This window comes from Suricata suricatta, chromosome 16 (assembly GCF_006229205.1).
Source record: "Suricata suricatta isolate VVHF042 chromosome 16, meerkat_22Aug2017_6uvM2_HiC, whole genome shotgun sequence".
Classification (NCBI taxonomy): Eukaryota; Metazoa; Chordata; class Mammalia; order Carnivora; family Herpestidae; genus Suricata; species Suricata suricatta.
The window spans coordinates 26,337,522-26,357,912 of NC_043715.1; the positions used below are offsets into that span (position 1 = coordinate 26,337,522).

Consider the following 20,391-nt stretch of genomic DNA (forward strand, 5'->3'; position numbering starts at 1 on the left):
GGCGAGGCGAGGCGGGCGCTTCCTGGAGGGGCGAGCGCTCCCCACGGGCGGAGCGGGGGAGCTGTCCCGCCCGCCGTCCGCGGCTCCGAGCCCGCGGCTGGCGCGCCCTGGCGCTCCGGGCTCTCAGCACCGCGGGGGCCCGAACCCGAGGGTCCGAACGCTCGAGGCCGGGATCTGAGGGTCCGAACGATCCAGGCTAGGACTCCGCGGATCGGAACGCCTCTGCTTCGCACCCTCCCGGGCCAGCGCCCTCGGAGCCGCGGGCGCCTCCGAGTTCAGAGCACCTTGCGCTCAGGGCCGCGGACGCGGGAACCGAGGGGTGGGCTCAGCCCGGGCCTTCGGGGCCCCGGCTCGCCGCCTGCGGCCTCGACCCCAAGAGCCCCGCGCTGCGCCCTCGGGGGACTCACCGTAGGGCTAGGTTCTGGGCCGTACCGAGCAGCACCAGGACCGCAGTGTCGTCTCCCCCGCCCCCCAGTAAAAGAGCTCGGCATTTCCTTGTCGCCAGGCACAGGGAAGATGACACGTATTTCTCTGAGAGGATAAGATAAAGACTTTGAACAGTGCCTGGGGCTAGTTAGCGGAAGCATAATTAAGGGGGGTCTTGAGGGCCCTGGCACCGAGCCCCCCTTTCTGCGAAGGCCATCTTTTCCTTAGAAGAAGCACCAATTCTTAAAAAATGCATCTGTCGCCAGGAGCTCCTGCTGCTGGCCGCTCAGCGGTATTTATGTGCCCCCCCCCCCCCCCCCCCCCGGCCAGTCACCATTCCGTGTCTCAGACAGCTGAGCCTCATTTAACCAGATTGTGGGAGATCTCACAGCCACGTCCAAAAAGCCCTTGGCCTTGCAGCTCAAGGACTGGGCAACTGAGAGTTAAGGCATTGCTCTTGGGTTGTGGGTTTTCCATTCCAGGTAGGAGAGGGTTAACTAGGAGACTCGCGCTGCAGCCCATGAACCTCCCTCCAGTCTGAGTCACAGGCACTTTGCAGGCTTAGGGGGGCTGCCACCAAACCCCAGGGCTCTGAGCTTTGTTCTCTACCTGCCGGTCCCCAATCCGTCCTTCCTTTCTCCAAGCTCTCCTCATCTTTCCTCCACCAAAGTCCTCAAAGCCCTCAGCCAAGCTGTGGAGCAAACCAATCTACAGGCATTCTTAGACCAACCTCCAGCCCCACCTCCCCCAGGAAGCCTTTCTTGATTGATCTGGCCCCCAGAATCCCTTTGCTCTCCTTGCCCAAGAGCCACAGGACACTGTGCCCAGACAGGCACTGGGATGGACAATGGTGAACCCAAGCAGAGCCCCTCCCCTGAAGTGACAATCATGTTATTGTTTGAAAAGTGCAAAGGTTGGAGGTGGGGTGGCACAGATTTCAGCCACGGAAACCAAGCTTCCTCTAGAAGCCCTGAAGGATGAGGTAGGTGGGTCTACCCAGGATGTAGAAGATACTGGATCCGTGGCCAAATGGACAGAATACAAAGGCCAGGGATGACAGCAATCCCACCCAGGTGTCTACCCAAGGGAAATGAAAGCATATGTCCGTGCAAAAACTCATACATAAAGGTTCATTGCATCACGAATAGCCAAAAAGTGGAGATGACTCAAATGCCCATTAACTGATGAATGGATAAACAAAATGTGGCCTAGCCATACAATGGAATATTATTCAGCTACAGAAAGGTGTGGGCGTACATGCAATATGAACGGACTTTGAAAACGTTATGGTAGATGAAAGCAGCCAGTCATGAAAGATCACATATTGTATGATTCCATTTATATGAAATGTCCACACTAGATAAATCCACAGAGACAGAAGGTAGTGGCTAGTGGCTCTCTAGGCCTGGGAGGAGAGATTGGGGAATAATTGCTATTACTTTAGGATGTCTTGTGGGGGAGCTGATTAACAATGTTCTGAAATTATAGTGGTGGTTGCACAGACCATTCACTTGTGTATCTTAAAGGGGTGAATGTTATATCTCAATAAAGCTGTCTAAAAAAACGTCAGGAATGAGGAGAAACCACAGGTCAGGGTACCTGGGTGGCTCAGTCATCAGTTAAATGCCGGACTTCAGCTCAGGTCATGATCTCACGGGGTTCATGAGTTTAAGCCCTGCATCCGGCTCACTGCTGTCAGCGCAGAGCCTGCTTCAGATCCTCAGTCTCCCTCTCTCTCTGCCCCTCCCACCAAAAATAAATAAGCATTTAAAAAAAAAGAAGCCAGAGATCCATTGATTAAGGCCAAGTGTCTTACCCTCTGTCCTTGATCCACATGCAATGTAAAGCAGTTAGAGCATTACGTTGGAGGACATCTTTTCTTGCCCTGGCGGAGGCCTCCTCCTCAATTTCCCCCAAATGGACCTAGTATGTCAAACACCTGCCATCTGGGTGTTTATTTCCATAGTCCAGGCTGTCGGGACAAACAGATCGGAATAACCAGGGTTGTCTGTACCTTTCAGTGTGCTTGTAAATTACAGCCCCGTGAGGGTACTGCCTGTGAACCGGGCCCTGGCTGGCCTCAGGGTTGTGTAAGGGGCTTAGAAGGTAGAAGGGATCCCAGTTATTTATGCTGCATCACAAATCACCCTAAACTTCATGATCTCTCATGGCCCTGGGGGGGGCCACCTGGGCTTAGCGAGGATGGCTCTTGATTAGGCTATCTCAAACAGTTGCAGTCAGACCATGACAGGGGCTGGAGTTTTCTAGAAGGCGTGTGTCTGGTAACTGACGCCGGCTGTCAGCTGAGACCTCAGCTGCAAGTGTCAACTGGAACAGCTACCCATGACCTTCTATGTGGCCTGGACTTCCACGCAGTATTACAGCTGAGATCCCAGAGTGAGCCTCCCAGGGGAATCAGGTGGATGCCTTGTTATCTTTTATAGAAGCCAGCCTTGGAAGTCATGGAATGTCACTTCTGCCATTGTCACTAGCTCCCTCCATAGACCTGCCTCTGGTGAGAGGACAGTCACATTGTACGGAGAGCATGTGGGATGGGAGGAATTGTGGCAGCCATCTTTGGAAAATGCCATCTGCCACAGGGAGCTGATACGGAGACAGATTCACGACGGAGCCCCTCAAGAGTCTCATAGCTGACCCTGGCGCCAGGCTTCAGGCAAAGGGTCATGACTTTGGGTTTGAATCCAGCCACTCCAGGTATTGCCTGAGATCACTCAGTCCGCTGGGCCTCAGTTTTCTCCTCTGTAAAATGGAGGGATAGACTTGTACCTGCTTCTTGGGATGCTTGTGGGAATTCAGTGAGACCCTTATGTGGTTAGCACAGTACCAAGCAGGTTTAGACCCCAGGGCTGGTGCACTGCTCTGGCTATTTTGGGGTTCCAGGCTGTGGTCACTGTAAGGCAGGGATGCCCCTTCTCGGGTCAGGATGCCCGGGGCTCCCCTGGCCTTCCAGTCAGCCCCAGCACCTCCATTGGGCCCAACCTTGCACCAAAACATTCGTGCGGGGTTGGGGACCACAGGAGCAGCTGGGGAAACTGATGCACTCAACCCGGGGCCCCCCAGCTGGCATTTGTTTTCAAGTGAAAGCCCGTTTTCAGTGGGCTCCCCCTTAGGGGAAAGGTCACTTTGTGGGCATCCAGGGCAGGCCTGGAGTTTTGTGGGGTGAACAACAAGGTATGGTTGCCAAAGGCCAGGGCCAGGGAGGACACCAGCTCTGGAAGCTGGGAGACACATGGGGTGGGGGTGGGGTGCTTCACCAGGGAGGCTGCGACAGCGCAGGGGGGGGGGGGGGGGGGGGGGGGGGGGGGGGGGGGGGGGGGGGGGCGGGCAGGAGGAAGACCAGCTGTCCCCAGAACTTCCTGAGACCAGGCCTGGGAGGAGCTTTCCCAAAGCAGCCACTGTAAGGTCTTTCCCAGGAAGCTCTGGATGTGTTCAGAAGGCGTGTCCAGAGGGCGTGCCCAGAGGGCGTGCCCAGCTCTGGCTGGGGTCACCACCTTCTGGCCTGGCCTTGGCCATGGGAGGGGATTGGGGCAGAAGTAGCACGAGGTAGAATGCACAGCCCTCCAGACTTGGGGTGGTGTGGGTGGCGGGGGTGCTCTCTGAGGAACACACAGGCTGGCAGACCGGTTGAATCCCCGGCCAGGACCACCTCAACTTCCTTCTTGTCCCACGATTGGAACGGAAGCTCCATTGAATACTCACTGTGTGACCTTGGCGGGTCTTGTTCCTCTCTGGGCCCCTATCTTCTCCTTTGTAAACCAAGGCAGCTTGTTGCTGAGATTATGGCTTTGGATCTGGAGGGGGTCGGGGATGGTGGAAACCCCAAAAGGACAATAACCAGGCAAGGCAGGTGACAGAGGGCTCAGAGCCCTCCCCGAGGGAGAATTAACCATCAGGTCACCTTTGCAGGGCTCGTGAACATAGGTCTTTGCGCCCCGTCTCCACGTGTCCTACCCTTCACCATACAGATAGGGAAACCGGGGCCGCCCCTGTGGGGCTGAGTCACAAAATTTGAAAGTGGTTAAGGGAGTGGATCCTATGAGCTTTCATCTCTAGGGGAAAAAACCATTGTTTTCTTTTTCAGGTTTTTTTGGTAACTATATGAGATCCTGGATGTTAAATAAACTTACTGTGGTGATCATTTCACAACATAGGCAAGTCGAGTCCTTAGCCTATATTTACACTCACATAGTGCTGTGTGCAGCTGTATCTCACTGAAACAGGAAAGGGGAAAAAAAGGTCATGAAACACAGGTTTGATTCCCGGGTCTACCACTTACTAGCTCTGCGCCTTTGGACAAATCAGGAAAACTCTCTGGGTCTCCGCGTCCTTGTCTGGAAGGAGAGGGTCCTTGGGGCAGAAGAAGGGGTCTAGGTACAAAGTCTTGTGTAGCCTACTCCACACCCCTGGCTGCATAATAGCATTGCCTAGGGAGCTTTCTAAATACTGAGTTTTCTTTTCAAGGTTTATTTATTTATTTTGAGAGAGAGAGAGAGAGAAGTAGAGAGAAAGAGAGAGAGAGAATCCCAAGCAGGTTCCAAGCGAGAGCACGGACCTTTGGGGGCCTTTTTAGAAACGCAGCATCCTAGGCCCTGCCCGATACCTGCTGAACCAGAATCTGCTTGTTAACAAGATCCCCAGATGATCTGACTGCACATTAAAGTTTCCATAACTGTGATTTTATAGTCTTAGATGCAGTGGCCAGGACAGTGGGTTTCAGATGTGTGTGTTTGGGGCCAGGATGGAAGGGGCAATCTGGGAGGACTTGAGGCCTGTGGGGACAGGAAGGACGATTCTGTGACATCCATCAGAAAGGTGGATGTTCCATCTGTGAAACCCTAGGATGGAGACCAAGGGACGAAGTAGCAAAAGGAGCTTCGCCCAGCCTTGTACACAGACGTGGGTACTGACCAGCCGGCTCACATTCTTGGGGGGGAAGATTCATGCACAGAAATCGGGAGTGCCATATTCATTACCTTGCTTACTTGGCCACAGCCTCACTTTTCTTTGAATTGTGTCTGTTTCATGCGTGTATTTAAGCAGCTTACTGTTTGGAGGAAGGGGGCAGGGCGACTGGACCTCATCGGTGTTGGTAGAAAGACAGTCCAGGCCTCCAGCAAGCAGGTGGCTGGAGAGGATGAATAGGAAAAGGAACAAGGTGCCTGCACACCGCCCGTAGTGGGCCCAGCCAGCTGGGCAGGGCTGAGCACACGGTTTATCTCAGGGCAGCTGCTGAAAGCTTCTTGGGGTTTAGAACTTGGCCAGAGCTGAAAGGGATGGAAGGAAAATGAGTAAACAGCAAATGGAGAGCATCCCTGAGCTCTGGGCTTCCCTGGTGTGCATTTTGTCTGGCCTGGAGCTTCTGGTGCAGGTCCTGGTCCTTCCTCAGCCATGACTTCCTGGGCAAGTCACCTTCAGGCTTTGAGGGACTCATCCTCCAGTTTGGGGCAAAGAGAGAAGATAGTACAACCCCTGCCCCTTGGTATGAAGGTGCCTTCTGAGCGTCCAGAGTCAACGTGGTGTCATTTCCCAGAGAGGGGAGAGAGCATTCGGGGTTCAAGGTTTCTGGGTAAACTTGTTAGAACCTCTGCCTGCCCATCCCCTCCCCCGTGACAGGATGATGGCCCTGTTCGGTGCCAGGTGTGTCCTGACCCTAGCCCGATAAGAGTGTCCTCCTGTGGGGTGTGGGCACTTGGCACTTGGCCGAAGGACTTTCTCCTCGTGCTTGGCGGGGGGCCGGAGACAACGTGGAGAGCGGCAAAGGTCAGGGCTGAGCCATCCAGGTGAACCACTAGCAGGCAGGGCATCCCAGGATCCTTGCCGGGTGGGACAGGCCCCTAGCATCACCTCCTGACTTGGTTCTGGGTCCAATCGGGAAGGAAGTAATCTCCGGAATCACCAGTGGGCCTACCTGCCCTCTAGTGGTGCTAGGCGGTAACTGCACCCTGCCTGCTTGCTTTTCACAATGGAGTGCAGCTCTGGGGGAAGGCTCCCCTGCCATCAGTTTGTTCAGCCCACAGGCAGATGACAGAGAGTGGGTGCCGTTCTCCTGTCATTTCAAGCATCTCTTCACCTCATATGTATTCAGCCCTAAAAGGAGAAGGGAACTAGCAATAAACCATTGCCCACTGCCAACTAGGGACGTTGTATAACCGTGCTTCCTGGATGCCTCCAAAGGTCCTGGGGATCCAGGAGTGTTAGTAACCCTTGTCCAGAAATAGTCCTGTCTTCAAAGGCCACAGTCTGTTCTATGTCCATCTGACTTCCAAAGCCATGTTTTTTAGGTCCCCCCCACCAGCGGACTCCTCGAGCCCAGGAAATACTACGCTCTCACAAGGACCGCCAGGCAAGCAGCAAAATGGAGGGGTGATACATTAGAGGGTGACGGGAACTGTGGCCAACTGAGAGGTGTGTGCTATATCTAAAGGCATGGTCACATGACTCCACGGATTACTCCTGAGTGAATGTGGGACCACCACCTAACGAAAGCTGAAAATCTGGAGTTTCATGTAAAAGTTCCCAATTTTAAAGACGGACAGTTGATTCAGAAAAGAGTTTAAATATAATGCAGGTCAAACAAAGAATGTTTCTAACACTTTGAGCTTCTATAATACCCACATGGTACAGCTGAATCTGGAGAGAGAAGGCAACTTGCCCGGGAGCCTGTGACCATACGGGGACAGAGTCTGGAGTGGACCCCACGTCTCTGGACTCCTGGGCCAGTGCTCCTCTCGGTTCACCTCTCTGTGGTCTGTCCTGCTCTCCAGTCCCTGGGGCAGGGCGTGAACCATTTCTGACCTGGTGAGTTACCAGGACACATCAGGCTCAGGGCAGAGGCTGCGACACCATCCACGTTTATTGGTCCAATTTGGCTTAGAGCGTAGCAGTGCCATCCTTGGAAGTAATAAGAGTGTGATGTAGCACGTGCAGGCCCTGGGAACTCACCCGGATCCTGCTGAGGTAGTGACTGGACCCAGTGGCCTTGCCTGCTTATCTTGGTTGTGCCTATCCCCACACCCTGAGCCCCGGTTTCTTCCCAGACGTAGGTCAGAGGAGGCCTGGCCATTCCCAAGGACTGTACGTGACCCTGGGCCCAAAGTCCTTGGAAACTAGTGTTTAGGAGGAGGGCATCATCCCATTTATGAATGGGAAAACTGAGGCTTGAGGCAGGAGGGGACTCATCCAAAAGCCTCATGGCTAAGTCCCTGGCTTGGTTCTCAGGTCACTGGGCTGGTCAGTGCTTGGACACTCTCCCCATCTCCGGTTCTGGGTGGAGGACATTCCCTAGCTTAGATGCCCTGGAAATGCAATATATAAAAATACTTGGCTTTAAAAAGTAATAAATTAGATTTTGAACCAGCCTGAGTATATCTGGCCAGCACATATCATATGATATGAGCATCTGTCACATGTCATCTCTGAACCACAAATCATATGTCGTGCCATGTGCGATGCTAGGACCCGTGACAGTGACCCAGAGGCCACACAAGCTCTATGTAACGTCACATAGCGTTCTGCCATGGGTCACCTTCTGTGCCACACATAGCATCATGACATTCTCATTGTGCAGCATGTCCCCAGCTCACCATGCATATCTCACGTGATATGCAGCAGGGTAGTCTACTGGCCATACGAGGCTTCTGGTCCCTTCTGGAAGACTGTAGCAAGACAAGTATGCTCCGCCCTCCTCGGGCAGCATGCAGCGACCCTGCTGTGGCTCTTTGCCTGAGCCCTCAGTCCTGGTGGGTAGAAGCTGGCTTCACTTGGCTGGATTCGAAGGCTCTTGAGGGGGCCATCAAGTACCCCAAGGGGCTTTCGGCTGCTTGTCAAAGAAAGCGAAGTCCAGCCTGGGCTCCTGGCTCTGCAGACGCTGGACCATGTTGGGGGAGATGGGGTTACTCCAGAGGCTGCAGGGCACAGAGACAGGTGCTCAGGTCTCAGACTTGCTCACTCGTCTTCTCGTCCCCATCCCCTGTTTCATCTACAGATGGGGAGACCTGGGCCCAAGACAGGGAGAGCCACGCCCAGAGCTCCCTGGCAGAGGCAGGTGTTAGGCCAGCATGGCTGCCCTCGGGACAGGGTGTCCTCCACACCCACCTCCTGACTTCCCCCACTCAGTCTTCATCTCTGGGAGCTAGTGATCCCAGCCAGGACCATGCTCATAGGACACATTTGTGCGAATAGGGGAAAACTACCCTTCTTTAAGACACTTTACTTCCATCATTTGAAACCATCATAAGATACTGATTTCTATAGAACAAGATGCTTCACTACCATTTACTAGAAATCCAAAATGTCTACTACATAAATGATGTCCCTTAGTGGCAATGCTCTTGTGCAGTGTACAGCCTACACAACTATATGTGGTGCCTCTCTCTGATTATTTAATCTTAAATGCTTACTATGTGCTAGGCATTGTGCTCAGTGCTTTATATAATCGCTTAGTCCTCATAGCAACTTTCTGAGGTAGATACTACCACTGACCCCACTTTACAGATGGGGAAAACTGAGGTTAAAAGAGGTTGAGTTTACTAACACAAAGTTACCTAACTGGCAAAGGGCAGAAATGGGATTTGATCCAGGCCTGCTTGGATCCAAGTGATCCAAGTCTCCTCTGATAATACCCAACCCAGGTCTTGCCTCCTCCCACAGGGAGTCCCCCTTACACTGGAGAGGTTGGTGTGGCCTCCCACCCACCATCCCTGCCCCCGTGAGCCCTTGTTACCGAATGACTTGGATGCCAGACCCTTGTGCCAACCCTTCAGCCAGGAGCCGGGCCCCACAAGCCGTAATCCGATTCTTCTCCAGGCTTCTCAATAGATAGCAGAGAAAAGGGAAAGAGAGAAACTGGCATGAGTGTGGGGGATGGGCTTTCCTCCAACCCCCTCTTCCCCCCCCCCCCCCCCCCCCCCCCCCCCCCCCCCGCCCACCTCCCCAGGCCAAGGTGCTTAGAGAACCCAACAGACTACAGGGCAGCGGGAAAGCTGGAGGTGGGACCCAGGGAGAGTTTAAGTCAGCAGGGGCTTGGAGCAGAGTGTGCCAACTCAGCGAGGGCTTCCTCACAGGCAGGGGCCGGACCCAGTGGCCTCTTGCCCTCTGCCAGGATCAGGATGCAGGCCCCCCTTCATGCCCTCCCCCAGTTCTGGTTTCCGAGGATGTGCCCCTCATACTCCATTCTCTTCAGCCGGCCCATCTGCGGCAGGATCCCGGCCAGCTTGGCAGCTGCCTCGTCACCAAGCAGATTCCAGGACAGCCTGCAGGGTAGGGGTCCTAAGGTCAGTGGCAGGAGAACAAGGAAGTCGAGGGGTAGAGACGAGGTGGCAGGTGGGGAGGCCTGGCCAAGAAAGGCCAAGATGCACTGCTTGTGTGCCCTCCCCGAAGACTTCAGGGCACAGGTAGTGCCTTCCCCTCCCGAGCCCCGTTTTCCAACCAGTCATGCTTCAAGAACCCGGACAGCTGGGGAGCTGGCTGTGCAGAGAACTCAGCGAGCACACAGTCGGCAGCAACCATGCCGTAGTCCAAACGTCCACCATGCAGGTGCTTCCATGATTTTTGCCCTGTGCGCACCTCCTGTATTACACTCTTGTGTGATATTTTTCTTTAAGCAGTGCTCACCCCCACCCCGCTGTTTTTGCTTCAAGAAATTAATCCTAGGGAATGTTTATCACTAGCAATGGAAAACTTGTGTTGACAACCCTAAATAGAAGGCAGTTACAAGGTTAAACACCGTGCAGACAACAGTAGTAACTTCCAGCAGGAACCTATGCTCTACGTTCCTAAGGTGATGAGCCTGTGGCCTGCCCCCTGCTGGCTAAAAAGGGAAACTCATGAAGAAAAACTGAAGCAGAGAAAATTCAAACCCTGAGAAATTTACTCTCTGGCACGGTAATATTTCAAGACCATGAGAATTGGGCTAGCTGACTGGATAATCTCAAATTTATCTTTGGTATGAAATAAGTACCTGCCGCATGGTCACAAACAATATTTTTTGACTTATTAAGTAAAAAAAAAAACCAAATAAATAAGGGAGAATCACCAGTGTTAGGTGTTAAAAAGATGCCTTAGCATTGATCTGACACTTTGGGGTCATGTAATGAGAAGGATTAAAACTTTTAAGGTTGGGGTGCCTGGGTGGCTCAGTCGGTTAAGCGGCTGACTTCAGCTCAGGTCATGACCTCACAGTTCGTGGGGTCAAGCCCCGCGTTGGGCTCTGTGCTGACAGCTAGCCCAGAGCCTAGAGCCTGCTTCTGATTCTGTGTCTCCCTCTCTCTCTGCCGCTCCCCTGCTCATGTTCTGTCTCTCAAAAATAATTTTTTAAAAATTTAAAATAAAAAAAACCTTTTAAGATGCAAACCTAAAATTGTCTTTGAATCACTTGTGTCCTGTATTTTAGGAAACACCATTTTCTTCCATTGTGTGGTCAGGGTCCCAGGCTAGTCCTGGCAGTGCAGCTGGCCCCTGAGGCAGTGCTGCCCGAGGTCAGAGTGCCTCTGGTTGCCAAGAGGGAGGTGGGCATGGGCAGTGGGCAGGTCAGGGGCTTGCTGGTTTCAGCCATTCTTCACTATGGGCAGGTGTTCGTTTATGGAGGCCCCAAAGGAAAGGTCAGGGGCCAAGAGCCTTTAGAGAGGAGCTGGCCTGCCTCCCTGCCCTGCCCACCCCACCCCCTCCAATTCAGAGGCGGAGAAATAGGCAAGAGAGGCTGAATGGATTGGCCCAACATCGCTCACAGCCCAAATGTTACAACTTCCTTGAGAAGGAGTTTCAGCAAGAATGACCTCCCCCATTTACAGAAGGGGGACCGGCCAGGGCGGGAGGGGCCAGCTCTAGGCTGTTCGGTGACTGGCAGGCAGGCCAAGCCCCCAGATGCCCACTTTGCCCAGCTTAGGCTTTTTGCAAGCACTCACAGAATTTCTTCCAGGGCCGGGCAGAGCAGCAGGCTGGCAGCGAGGGGCTTGGCAGTGTGGTCATCCATCTCACATGAAACCAGGCTGGGGACAGAGTAGGGGACGGGGTGGGGGGTGTCTGAGGCAGGGGCACCTCCAGCCAGCCTGCCTCAGTCTACTGTGCAATCAGAACAGGAGGGAGAGGAGGGGCCGGGGTGTGGGGCAGGGTGGGGGTCTTAGGAAGGTGCCCTTTTTTGCTCCAGGCCCCCCTACGCCTGACACCCCTGTCACATCAAAGGCCTTGAAGGGCTGTCCCCCACCCACCCCAGCGCCCTAGGGAGTCAGGAGAGGCGACTCACTCTATCCGCCTGAGCAGTGGGAGCCCCTGACAGAATTGCGGGAACCCTCTGGCCAGACTGTTCTCTGCCAAGCTGTCGGGCAGGGAGACACCTGTGAGAGAAGCCCCCAGACCCTCCCCGCCTGTCCCTCTGCCCAGGCTCCATGGTCCCCACTCACCTGATCTCTTCTACATACTGGCATCCATCCAGGGCCTGGATCAGGCTGAGCGCCCCCTTTGGGCCCAGACGGCTAGATGGCAGGCTAGAGAAAGGGGAGGAGGTGAGGGGAGCCTGGGGGGCCGGTGTGGGGATTGGGAGCCTTCCCAGATCCCCCACACTCAGCACTGGTTCAGGCTGCACCATCAGACCTTACGCTGTCTCTGGTCACCTGCCACCCCTGGCCACCTCCCCCTCCACACAGGACATGGATGGGTATCAGCGCCTTCGGTTTGGGGTCTGAGATCCCATGTTCAAGGCCTGGCTCTTTCCTGTGCAAGTAAGGTAAGCTCTCCGTGCCTCTCTTGGCTCTAGTTCCCTTGCCTGGAAAATGGAACAAATAGAAATCTCGGCCACGGGGCTGTTGTGAGGCTCCAACAGGCCCGCAGGCATGAACTGGAGGTTTTCTCCTGCAGAGCCCTTGGCTGCCACGTCCTTAACTACCCTCACAGACTGGCCCAGAGCCGAGACCACTGTTCTTCTTTTGCAGATAAGGAAACTGAGACTCAGAAAGGGCAGTGGTGAGGCCAAGGGCCACTACGGGGCTGGTGGCAACCCAGGATGGGGCTGGGTCTCCTGACAGCCCTGCCCTAGACTCCAAGGCAGGGGGGGAGGGGGCAGGGTGGGGACAGGCGGCCCCAGTACACACCACAGTCTGGCCAGAGGGGGCCTTGGTCCCCCAGTGCTCCCCGGGAGCCCCTCCCTGCCAGCGCCCCACAAGCCCCAGCAGGGGGGCACTCACTGCAGGACTTTCAGGTGCCGGGGCAGCCCCCAGGCCAGCTGAAGCGCTGTGGCATCCCCCAGGGCATTGCAGCCAAGCCTGCAAGAGGAGAGGGGCGAGGCTGAGCGTGGGCCTGGCCAGCGCTGGACCCCGGTACTGGCCTGTGCCCGCGGGGGGACACAAAGGCCAGGAGGGCCGTGGGGACACAGAGGACAGAAGACAGCCACTGGAGCTCACACTCACATCAGCTCCTCCAAGTTTCTGCAGAGGGTGAGAGATTCTGCCAAGCGTGCTCCCCCAGCGGGGCCAATGCCATTTCCTGAGAGGCTGAGGGCAGGGCAGGCGTTAGACTCTGAGACACCCCATGTTCCCTCCCCATCTCCTAGGACTCCAAGAGACAGCATCCCCCCGCCCACACCTTCCCAGCCTGACGGGGGCACAAAGGACCAGAGAGGGGCAGGGCCTGGGCTGACGGAAGGTCCCAAAGTTGGCAGGGCCAGGGAGTGACCTAGCCCCACCACTTGCACACTGAGGTCTGGGGGAGGGATGTCAGCCTGAGCCGGGGCCAGTGTCCACCCCGCCTGTGGTGTGGCTGCTGAGGGTCCCCATCAGCAGCACTGGCCACTCACTCTATCTTCCTGAGCTCGGGCAGCGCCAGCAGGACGGCAGCTAAGTGCTGGGCTCCAGTGTCTCCGATCTGGTTGTGGCTCAAGCTTGGGGAGAGAACAGAGACGAACTGAAACCAGTGGCCTGCCACCCATGCCCTTTGGTCCACGGCCCCCTCCCAGAACAGAAGAGGAGGCTGAAGTCTGGAGAGAGGCCTCGGCTCATAGCAAGAGAGTCCCCTCACCCTGTGTAAGGTGAGGACTCCAAACTCCTGTCTTCTGTTTAGGATGTCCTCCCGATGTGTGACCTGAATCCCTTTGGCTGCGATCACACTCTCACACCCTATATTGGGGTCCCTGGTGGTCTCTGGGCTCACGCAGTAGGGAAGCAGGTGAAGGTCATGGGACCTGACCGGGAAGAGCATACTCAGGGAGACCCTTGCTTGTATCGTGTGACCCTGCCGAAGCTGTCGTGGGTTGGGAAGGGACAGGCAACTCATCTTAGCTTCTCTAAGCTGCCGGCAGCTCTGAGAGCCTCAGAAACCTAGTGGCAGCCGACGTCACAAATACCACTCCTGCTCACACTGGAGAAGCAGAAGCCTTAGTGGGAAAGCCTTTGCAGGGGCTGCGCTAAGAACTCTACAGTTTGCAAAGCTTTTACACATCCAGGAACCCATCTGCTGGTCAGTAAACTTCAGGGGTTGGGGAGGGGGACAGGCAAGGTGCGCATGACTGTACCCAAAGTCCAGATGAGAAAACTGAGGACAAAGGAGGAGCTGTGACTGGCCAAAGACTCCTAGTGACTCCCAGGCAAAGTGGAAACAAAAGCCCAGAGCCCCTCACTTGGGCAGTGGCCATGTTCTTTGGTTGGACCAGGCTTTGCCTCAGCCTCTGTGCCAGGGATCTCCAGCCCGGCCGAATGCCAAGATCACGTGGGTTCTGTAATTCAGGCAAATCATTTCTCCAGGACACAGGTGTTCTGACTCTGCAAATGCTGGGCTTTTCTATAAAGCCAGTGTATTGTCTTTTCTGCACCCTGACCTTGCCCTGCCTCCATGACTACAGAAAAACAAAACAAAACAGCAGAGGCAAACTGTCTTGGCCCCATGTTGAGTCTTTGAAGATTGTTTTGCTTCCTTTCATTTCACAGAATCAACTTCTGTAAGTTAATTTTGGACGCAATGACCTAGTCCTATCTGATATGCTTCCCAGAACTGTCTGACCGCGCGTTTGCTGCCTACTCTGCACTGCTAGCGTCGGGGGTGGGGACGGGGGCAAAGCAATGCTTGTGCCGTGGCCGGGGTTGTTTTTAGCTACCACATTTCATATTTTGAAAAATCACATGAAAAGGATGTGTTATATCTGGGGAGAATGTCAAAGTCACCATGAGGGTCCGAGTCTAGACCCTCATGACTCCAAGTGTGTGGTCTGTGGCCCCCAGAATTGGTATTACTTGGATGCTTGTCAGAAACGCAGAATCTAGGGGCACCTGGGTGGCTCGGTGGGTTGAGCATCCGATTTCAGCTCAGGTCACGATCTCTGGTTTGTGAGTTCAAGCCCCGTGTTGGGCTCTGTGCTGCCAGCTCACAGCCTGGCACCTGCCTGGGATTCTGTGTCTCCCTCTCTCTCTGTCTCTCCCCTATTTGCCCTCTCTCTCTCTCTCTCTCTCTTTCTCTCTCTCTCTCTCTCAAAACTAAATAAACATTAAAAAAAAGAAAGAAATGCAGCCCTGAGGCGCGCACAAGAACACTGGGTGAATCTGTGCACATTAAGGGTCATTCCAGGACTTGGACCCAACCCCTCCAGGTCACTTCTGTAGCAGGAGGAAACTGGTAGCACTCAAAGGCCATAGCAGTGGGCACCGACTTGAGAAGGCGGTGATGCGCCCAGGAGAGGAGCCACGAGGGTTCTCAGGGAAGTCCCCCTAGCGCTTCCTTGGGTGGGTGGTCCTGAAGGAGCTGGGGAGCCCGTCCCCCACTCACTCCCATGGGCTCCCTTGGTCACTCACCGGAGGCTCTGCAGGAGGGTCCTGTGGCTTAGTCTTTGAGTGAGCATGGCCAGGGTGGAGCTGCCCAGTGGGAGATGGCTGAGGCTGGAAGACAGGAGGCCAGAGGGGGCCTTGGCATGGCTGGGGGTGTGTCCCAGGGGTGGGTCCCAGGGGCAGGCCGAGGCCCTGTCCAGTGTGGAGGCTTGAGGCCTTGGTGCTTAGCAATGCTCAGGGACCCCCAAGATGGCCACGCACATCCACACCGAGGAAACACGTTGTACAAAACAAAACTGCATGGGAAATCCAAAAGCCGTTTCTCTGCGTGAATTAAGGCCCTCCAGGCAGCAGTTCTAGGTTCCAAGTCACACTGGACCCCGACTGTTGGCCCGGAGTCACAGCATACTATTACCGAGCACAGACTAGGGGCCAAGCACTGAGCTCAGGCCCATCCTGAGAGGCGGAACCCTTGTCATCCCCGTTTTACAGATGAGGCCCTCTGAGGCTCACAGCATTAGAAAACTTGTTCAAGGCCACACCCAGAAGGTAAAAGCATTGGGAACAGAATCCAAGGCTATAGGACTCCCATTCCTGGACCCCAACTACATGTCGCTTATGGGATCACACTCCTTAAAGCCCCCCATCCGGGCAGAGAGAGGAATAATAATAATAATAATAATAATAATAATAATAATAATAGTCAATACTTGTAGAGTGTGAACTTTGCCAGGCTCTGTTCTAAGGACTTATATATATGTATTATCTCATTTAATCCTTGCAACCCATGGAAGTAGGTACAGCTGTTATTTCCAAAGTCAGGAAGGGGAGAAAAGCACAGAAAAGTTAAGTAACTTGCCCAAGCTCACACATTCGGAGGTGGAAGCAAAAGGTGTCCTGGTTTGCCTAGAATTTATCTTCATATTTTGCAAAATTCACTGAGATATGTCACGGTGTTGACCTGTTTTTGTTGATTTTAAGGGGCATTCTCTGTGCCTCTTGGACTTGAATGCCTGTTTCCATCCCCAGATTAGGGACATTCTCAGCTCTAACTTGTTCAGATAAAACTTTTGCCCCTTTCTCCCTGCTCTTCTTCTGGGATTCCTATGATACAGATATTGTTTCGTTTTATGGAATCACTAAGGTCTCTAAGCCTCCCCTTGTGATCTAATAATTTCCTCTCCCTCTTTCTCTTCGCTTCATTGAGCCCCATAATTTTATCTCCTGTTTCACCTACGCTCCCCTCTGTCTCTCCAATCCCCAGTGTGACTGTATCCAGTTGGTACTGCACCTCCGTTGTAGCATTTTTCATTTCAGCCTGGCTGGTTTTAAGGTCCTTGATCTCTGCAGCAAGGGTTTCTCTGGGGTCTGGCTTGCCTAGATTTGAGGGGGGCTCCAGGATGCGGGACTTTCAGCTCTGACAAACTGGGACGGGCGGTCACCCAGGTTGTAGCCAGGTAGGGTGGCTCCTAACCAGAGTCCGTGCCCCTAATCACCCTGCCACAGACGGACGCGTGGGAGAAGTTGGCTGGAGAGCTCTAGGAGTGCTGCTTGCCGGGGAGGAGAGCCTCGGAAATGACAGATCTGAAACCGGAAGAGGTGTCTGGGCACGGAGGGTCCACCCCCTTTTTGGTTTGGGTCAGTTTGAGCAAGTTTCCCATTTCTGGCGACCGAGCATTTTGATGGCACTCAGGACCAAGCGAGGAGGTCAAACGGAGGGCATTCACCTGCATCCATCCAGGGATTTCATAGTTTGTGTTCGTAGGAGCTGCAGACGCTCCTGCGCGTGCTCCCGACTCCTCCCCACCTCCCCTCTCCACCACTGCCGCCACTTACTCCAGCCTCTTCAGCCAGCACTTGCCCTCCAGGACCCCCATCAGCACTGTGGTGCCCTCCTCGCCAAGTTGATTGTTGGACAAGCTGGAAGGGACCGAGTATGAAGTGAGTGTTAGAAAACGCACCCCCGTCCCCACCGCCGGCTCCTGGAGCTGTCTCACCAGCCCCCTCCCTCTCTCGGTGCCCCCGGGGAGGGCAGCTCTGGGGCTGCAGATCCTAGACCACCCTCTTCGTCCAGGCCCCACCGGGGCATGGCCATCACAGCCGACCCAGCTGAAAAAGGGGGTGCCTTGGATGAGGGCTGCAAGCGCAGAAGCCAGGGACAAGGGACACACACACACATGCACGCACGCACACGTGCAGTGATCCCTTCCGTCCCTGGAGCCCTCTCTGCACCCTGACACCCACAGCCTTCCCAGGCAGAGAAAGAGGATGACCCCCATTTTACATGTTACATGAGACAGTCCAAGCCGAGAGAGGCAGTTATTTATGGTCCAGGGTCACTCCGAGTGAGTGGTAACTTGGGAGCAAGGAGACAGTGCTCAGCCCCCCACCCCAGGCCACATCCAGGGTCACTGGGCTTTACTGGGGAACAAAGTGATAGGTGGAGTCCCACCACCCACCTTATCAGAGGCTCAGCTGTCGTCACCACCTGCAGCTGGGCCATCCCTCCCCACCCTCACCCTTCTGTGACTCACTCCAGCTCCTCCAGGTGGGGGCAGTGGTTCAGACCAGATGTGAGGTGGGACAGGCCCTGGGAGCTCACACAGCTGCAGGTCAGCCTGGTGGGGGTCAAAGGGCAGCAGGTCAGGTAGGGGCTCTCGGTCTCAAGGACCCTGAATGCCGGTAGCAGAGAGCAAGGAGGAGGGAAGGGGCGGGGGGAAGCGGCCCTCCTTCCCTTCATAACTCCCCCTGCCACAGAATCATTAAGCTGAGATAGAGCTTGGAGGCAGGAGCACGTACCAGTTGAGTATTTCCCTAAACCATATTCAGGTAGCAACTTCACAACGGACACCACCAAGTCTAGCTACTGTCTTTGACCATGAGCTCTGAACCTTTATTTCCACAACAAAAGCGAGTAGCGAGTATTGGAGAGGTGTCAAAGATACCCTGGCACCAAACGGACACCTTCTCCTTGGTGCAATCAGTTGGATTCAAAGAGAATGAAAAGTTAGAAAAGCTCTCTTTTGCAACCATCATACGGATATATTTTTTAAGTTTGATTTAAAAAAATTTTTTTAAACATTCATTTATTTTTGAGAGGCAGAGAGACAGAGTGTGAGCAGAGGAGGGCAGAGAGAAAGAGAGAGAGAGACACCGAATCTGAAGAAGGCTCCAGGCTTCGAGCTGTCAGCACAGAGCCTGATGTGGAGCTCGAACTCGCGAACCGGGACATCATGACCTGAGCTGAAGTCTGCTGCTCAACTGACTGAGCCACCCAGGCGCCCCTCGTCACACTGGTATTTGACGCAGGCAAGAATTATCAACGGAGGTGGAAATGCGTAGATGAAAATGTGAGGAAGGACAGGATGCTTCCATAGTCTTAAAGTATCTCACCACAAATAGGGGCTAATTAGAAAGGGGAAAACAGTCACTCTGCAAGGGAAGAAACCTGGCAGACGCCACCTTAACCGGGTGATCACAGTTACCTGTCACCTGTCCGGGGACAAAGAGACAACATGTGCCATCAGGGAAAGACACAACATCACCTCTGTGATATTTCTGTTGCACAGGCGGAACCTAAATCTAAACACGGGGAAACATCAAAGCCAAACGGAAGGACGTTTTACAAAATCACTGGCATGTAAATGTCATGACGATACCATGCGAGACAAAGAGGGGCTAAGGAACATTCCAGATGGTCACCTAGTGTTGACAAATAACAACGAAGTGCAGTGTGTGATCCTAGGTTTAACCCAGGACTGGGGGGGGGGGGAAATGCAACAAACAACGTTATGGGGACATTTGGCAAAACGGGCACAGAAACGGTAGTTTTGATAACAATCATGTAACTGTAACAATGTTGCATTTCCTCCATTTTATGCTTTTACTGGATCATGAGAGAGAATGTTCTTGTTCTTAGGAAATTCTCTGTAAGGGGGGAAGGAGCACGTTTATGCTACTACTTTCAAATGACTCAGAAGAAGAGAGAGGGAGACAGGAGAGCAGAGAGGAGGGGCGAGGAAGGAGGGAGGAAGGGAAAAAGAGCCAAGGTAAAAAAAATATCGACAAGGGGTGAATCTGGGGAAATGGCATATGGAACTGCTTCTGGGTCTTCTATTAGTTTGCAATTATTTCAAATGTAAGAAAAAAAAGGGGGGGGAAGCAGTGACGAGAAAATCATTCTCTGCCAGGGGGCCTGACTTCATTTCCAGGGCCACTGAGGGGTCCGGGCCCCCGGGAGGCAGGGAGGGGGGCGTGGAGCGGGTGCCTCCGAGCCTGGGGCTGGGGAGGACGGGAAGTGTGGGGGCAGAGCAGGGGGCAGTGAACACCTTGACTGCGTACCGGAAGGTCTTCAGCTCGGAGAGGGACGGCAGGAGGCTCTGCAGCAGCAGGGAGCTGGTGTCACAGAGGCTCACCAGGGACAAGCTGAAAAGGCCCAAGCACATTCTGGAGGGTTTCAGGTGCGATGGCCCTCAGGGGTCATCCATCACACAGAGCTGGGGAGGCCAAGAGGCGGGAAGGAACCACCCGAGGGCTCCCAGTGGGGCGCCTAGGCCTCCCTGGAGCTCTCCCCCGTCGGCCAAGCGTGATCCTCTGCTCTCAGGGAGGCGAGGAGGCCAGAGAAGGCAGTGCTGCCCCAGGCTCATTCCCATCCCAGACTGGCCAGCCTCTCCCTTGTGGCGTGATCCTCTGCTCTCAGGGAGGCGAGGAGGCCAGAGAAGGCAGTGCTGCCCCAGGCTCATTCCCATCCCAGACTGGCCAGCCTCTCCCTTGTGGCCTGGAGTGGGTCCTGGGGGTGACCAGAGACCTTGGGACCCAAGGGGGTGTCTCAGGGTTCTGACCTGAGCCGCCGCAGCCTGGCACACGTCTCCATCAGCTGACAGACAAGAAGGTTGTGCTGAGTCCCAAGGTCACAATGAGCCAACCTGGAGGTAGACAGGGAGACAGCAGTGTCTGAACACCTGGCGACTCAGTGCCTGCCTACAAGGAGCTAACATTTCAGGGACAAATAAATGCTAATGAAAGGAGGTCCCACAGTTTTCTATTCACTTATACGAAGGGCTGTGAAGGAGAGGTCTGGATGGGGCAGCTGGCACAGCTGTGCAGGCTGTTCACTGCACAAGGGGACCCAGCCAAGGTGAGTTGGGCTGAGATCCAGCTGTGGTCTATTCCCCAGAATGTACACATGCAAGGGCTGCATTCA

The 20,391-nt window shown here is 54.5% G+C and overlaps 2 protein-coding genes across 2 annotated transcripts in view; both read right to left on the minus strand.

Moving 5' to 3' along the window:
* CPNE2 (copine 2) overlaps positions 1-2,398 on the minus strand; it is a 46,737-nt gene extending 44,339 nt beyond the window's left edge. The window contains exon 1 of the mRNA XM_029924905.1: positions 2,243-2,398. The gene's annotated coding sequence lies outside the window, so the exon portion shown is untranslated. The remainder of the gene's footprint in view (positions 1-2,242) is intronic.
* Positions 2,399-6,987: 4,589 nt separating this feature from the next.
* NLRC5 (NLR family CARD domain containing 5) overlaps positions 6,988-20,391 on the minus strand; it is a 60,458-nt gene continuing 47,054 nt past the window's right edge. Inside the window, exons 35-48 of the mRNA XM_029924243.1 lie at positions 20,030-20,113; positions 19,530-19,613; positions 17,723-17,806; positions 17,025-17,108; positions 15,216-15,299; positions 13,232-13,315; positions 12,846-12,929; positions 12,624-12,701; positions 11,844-11,927; positions 11,687-11,758; positions 11,349-11,432; positions 9,615-9,698; positions 9,170-9,253; positions 6,988-8,351 (exon numbers count right to left, since the gene is read on the minus strand). Coding sequence (XP_029780103.1) covers positions 8,240-8,351; positions 9,170-9,253; positions 9,615-9,698; positions 11,349-11,432; positions 11,687-11,758; positions 11,844-11,927; positions 12,624-12,701; positions 12,846-12,929; positions 13,232-13,315; positions 15,216-15,299; positions 17,025-17,108; positions 17,723-17,806; positions 19,530-19,613; positions 20,030-20,113 — 1,186 coding nt within the window. The 3' untranslated portion in view covers positions 6,988-8,239. The remainder of the gene's footprint in view (positions 8,352-9,169; positions 9,254-9,614; positions 9,699-11,348; positions 11,433-11,686; positions 11,759-11,843; positions 11,928-12,623; positions 12,702-12,845; positions 12,930-13,231; positions 13,316-15,215; positions 15,300-17,024; positions 17,109-17,722; positions 17,807-19,529; positions 19,614-20,029; positions 20,114-20,391) is intronic.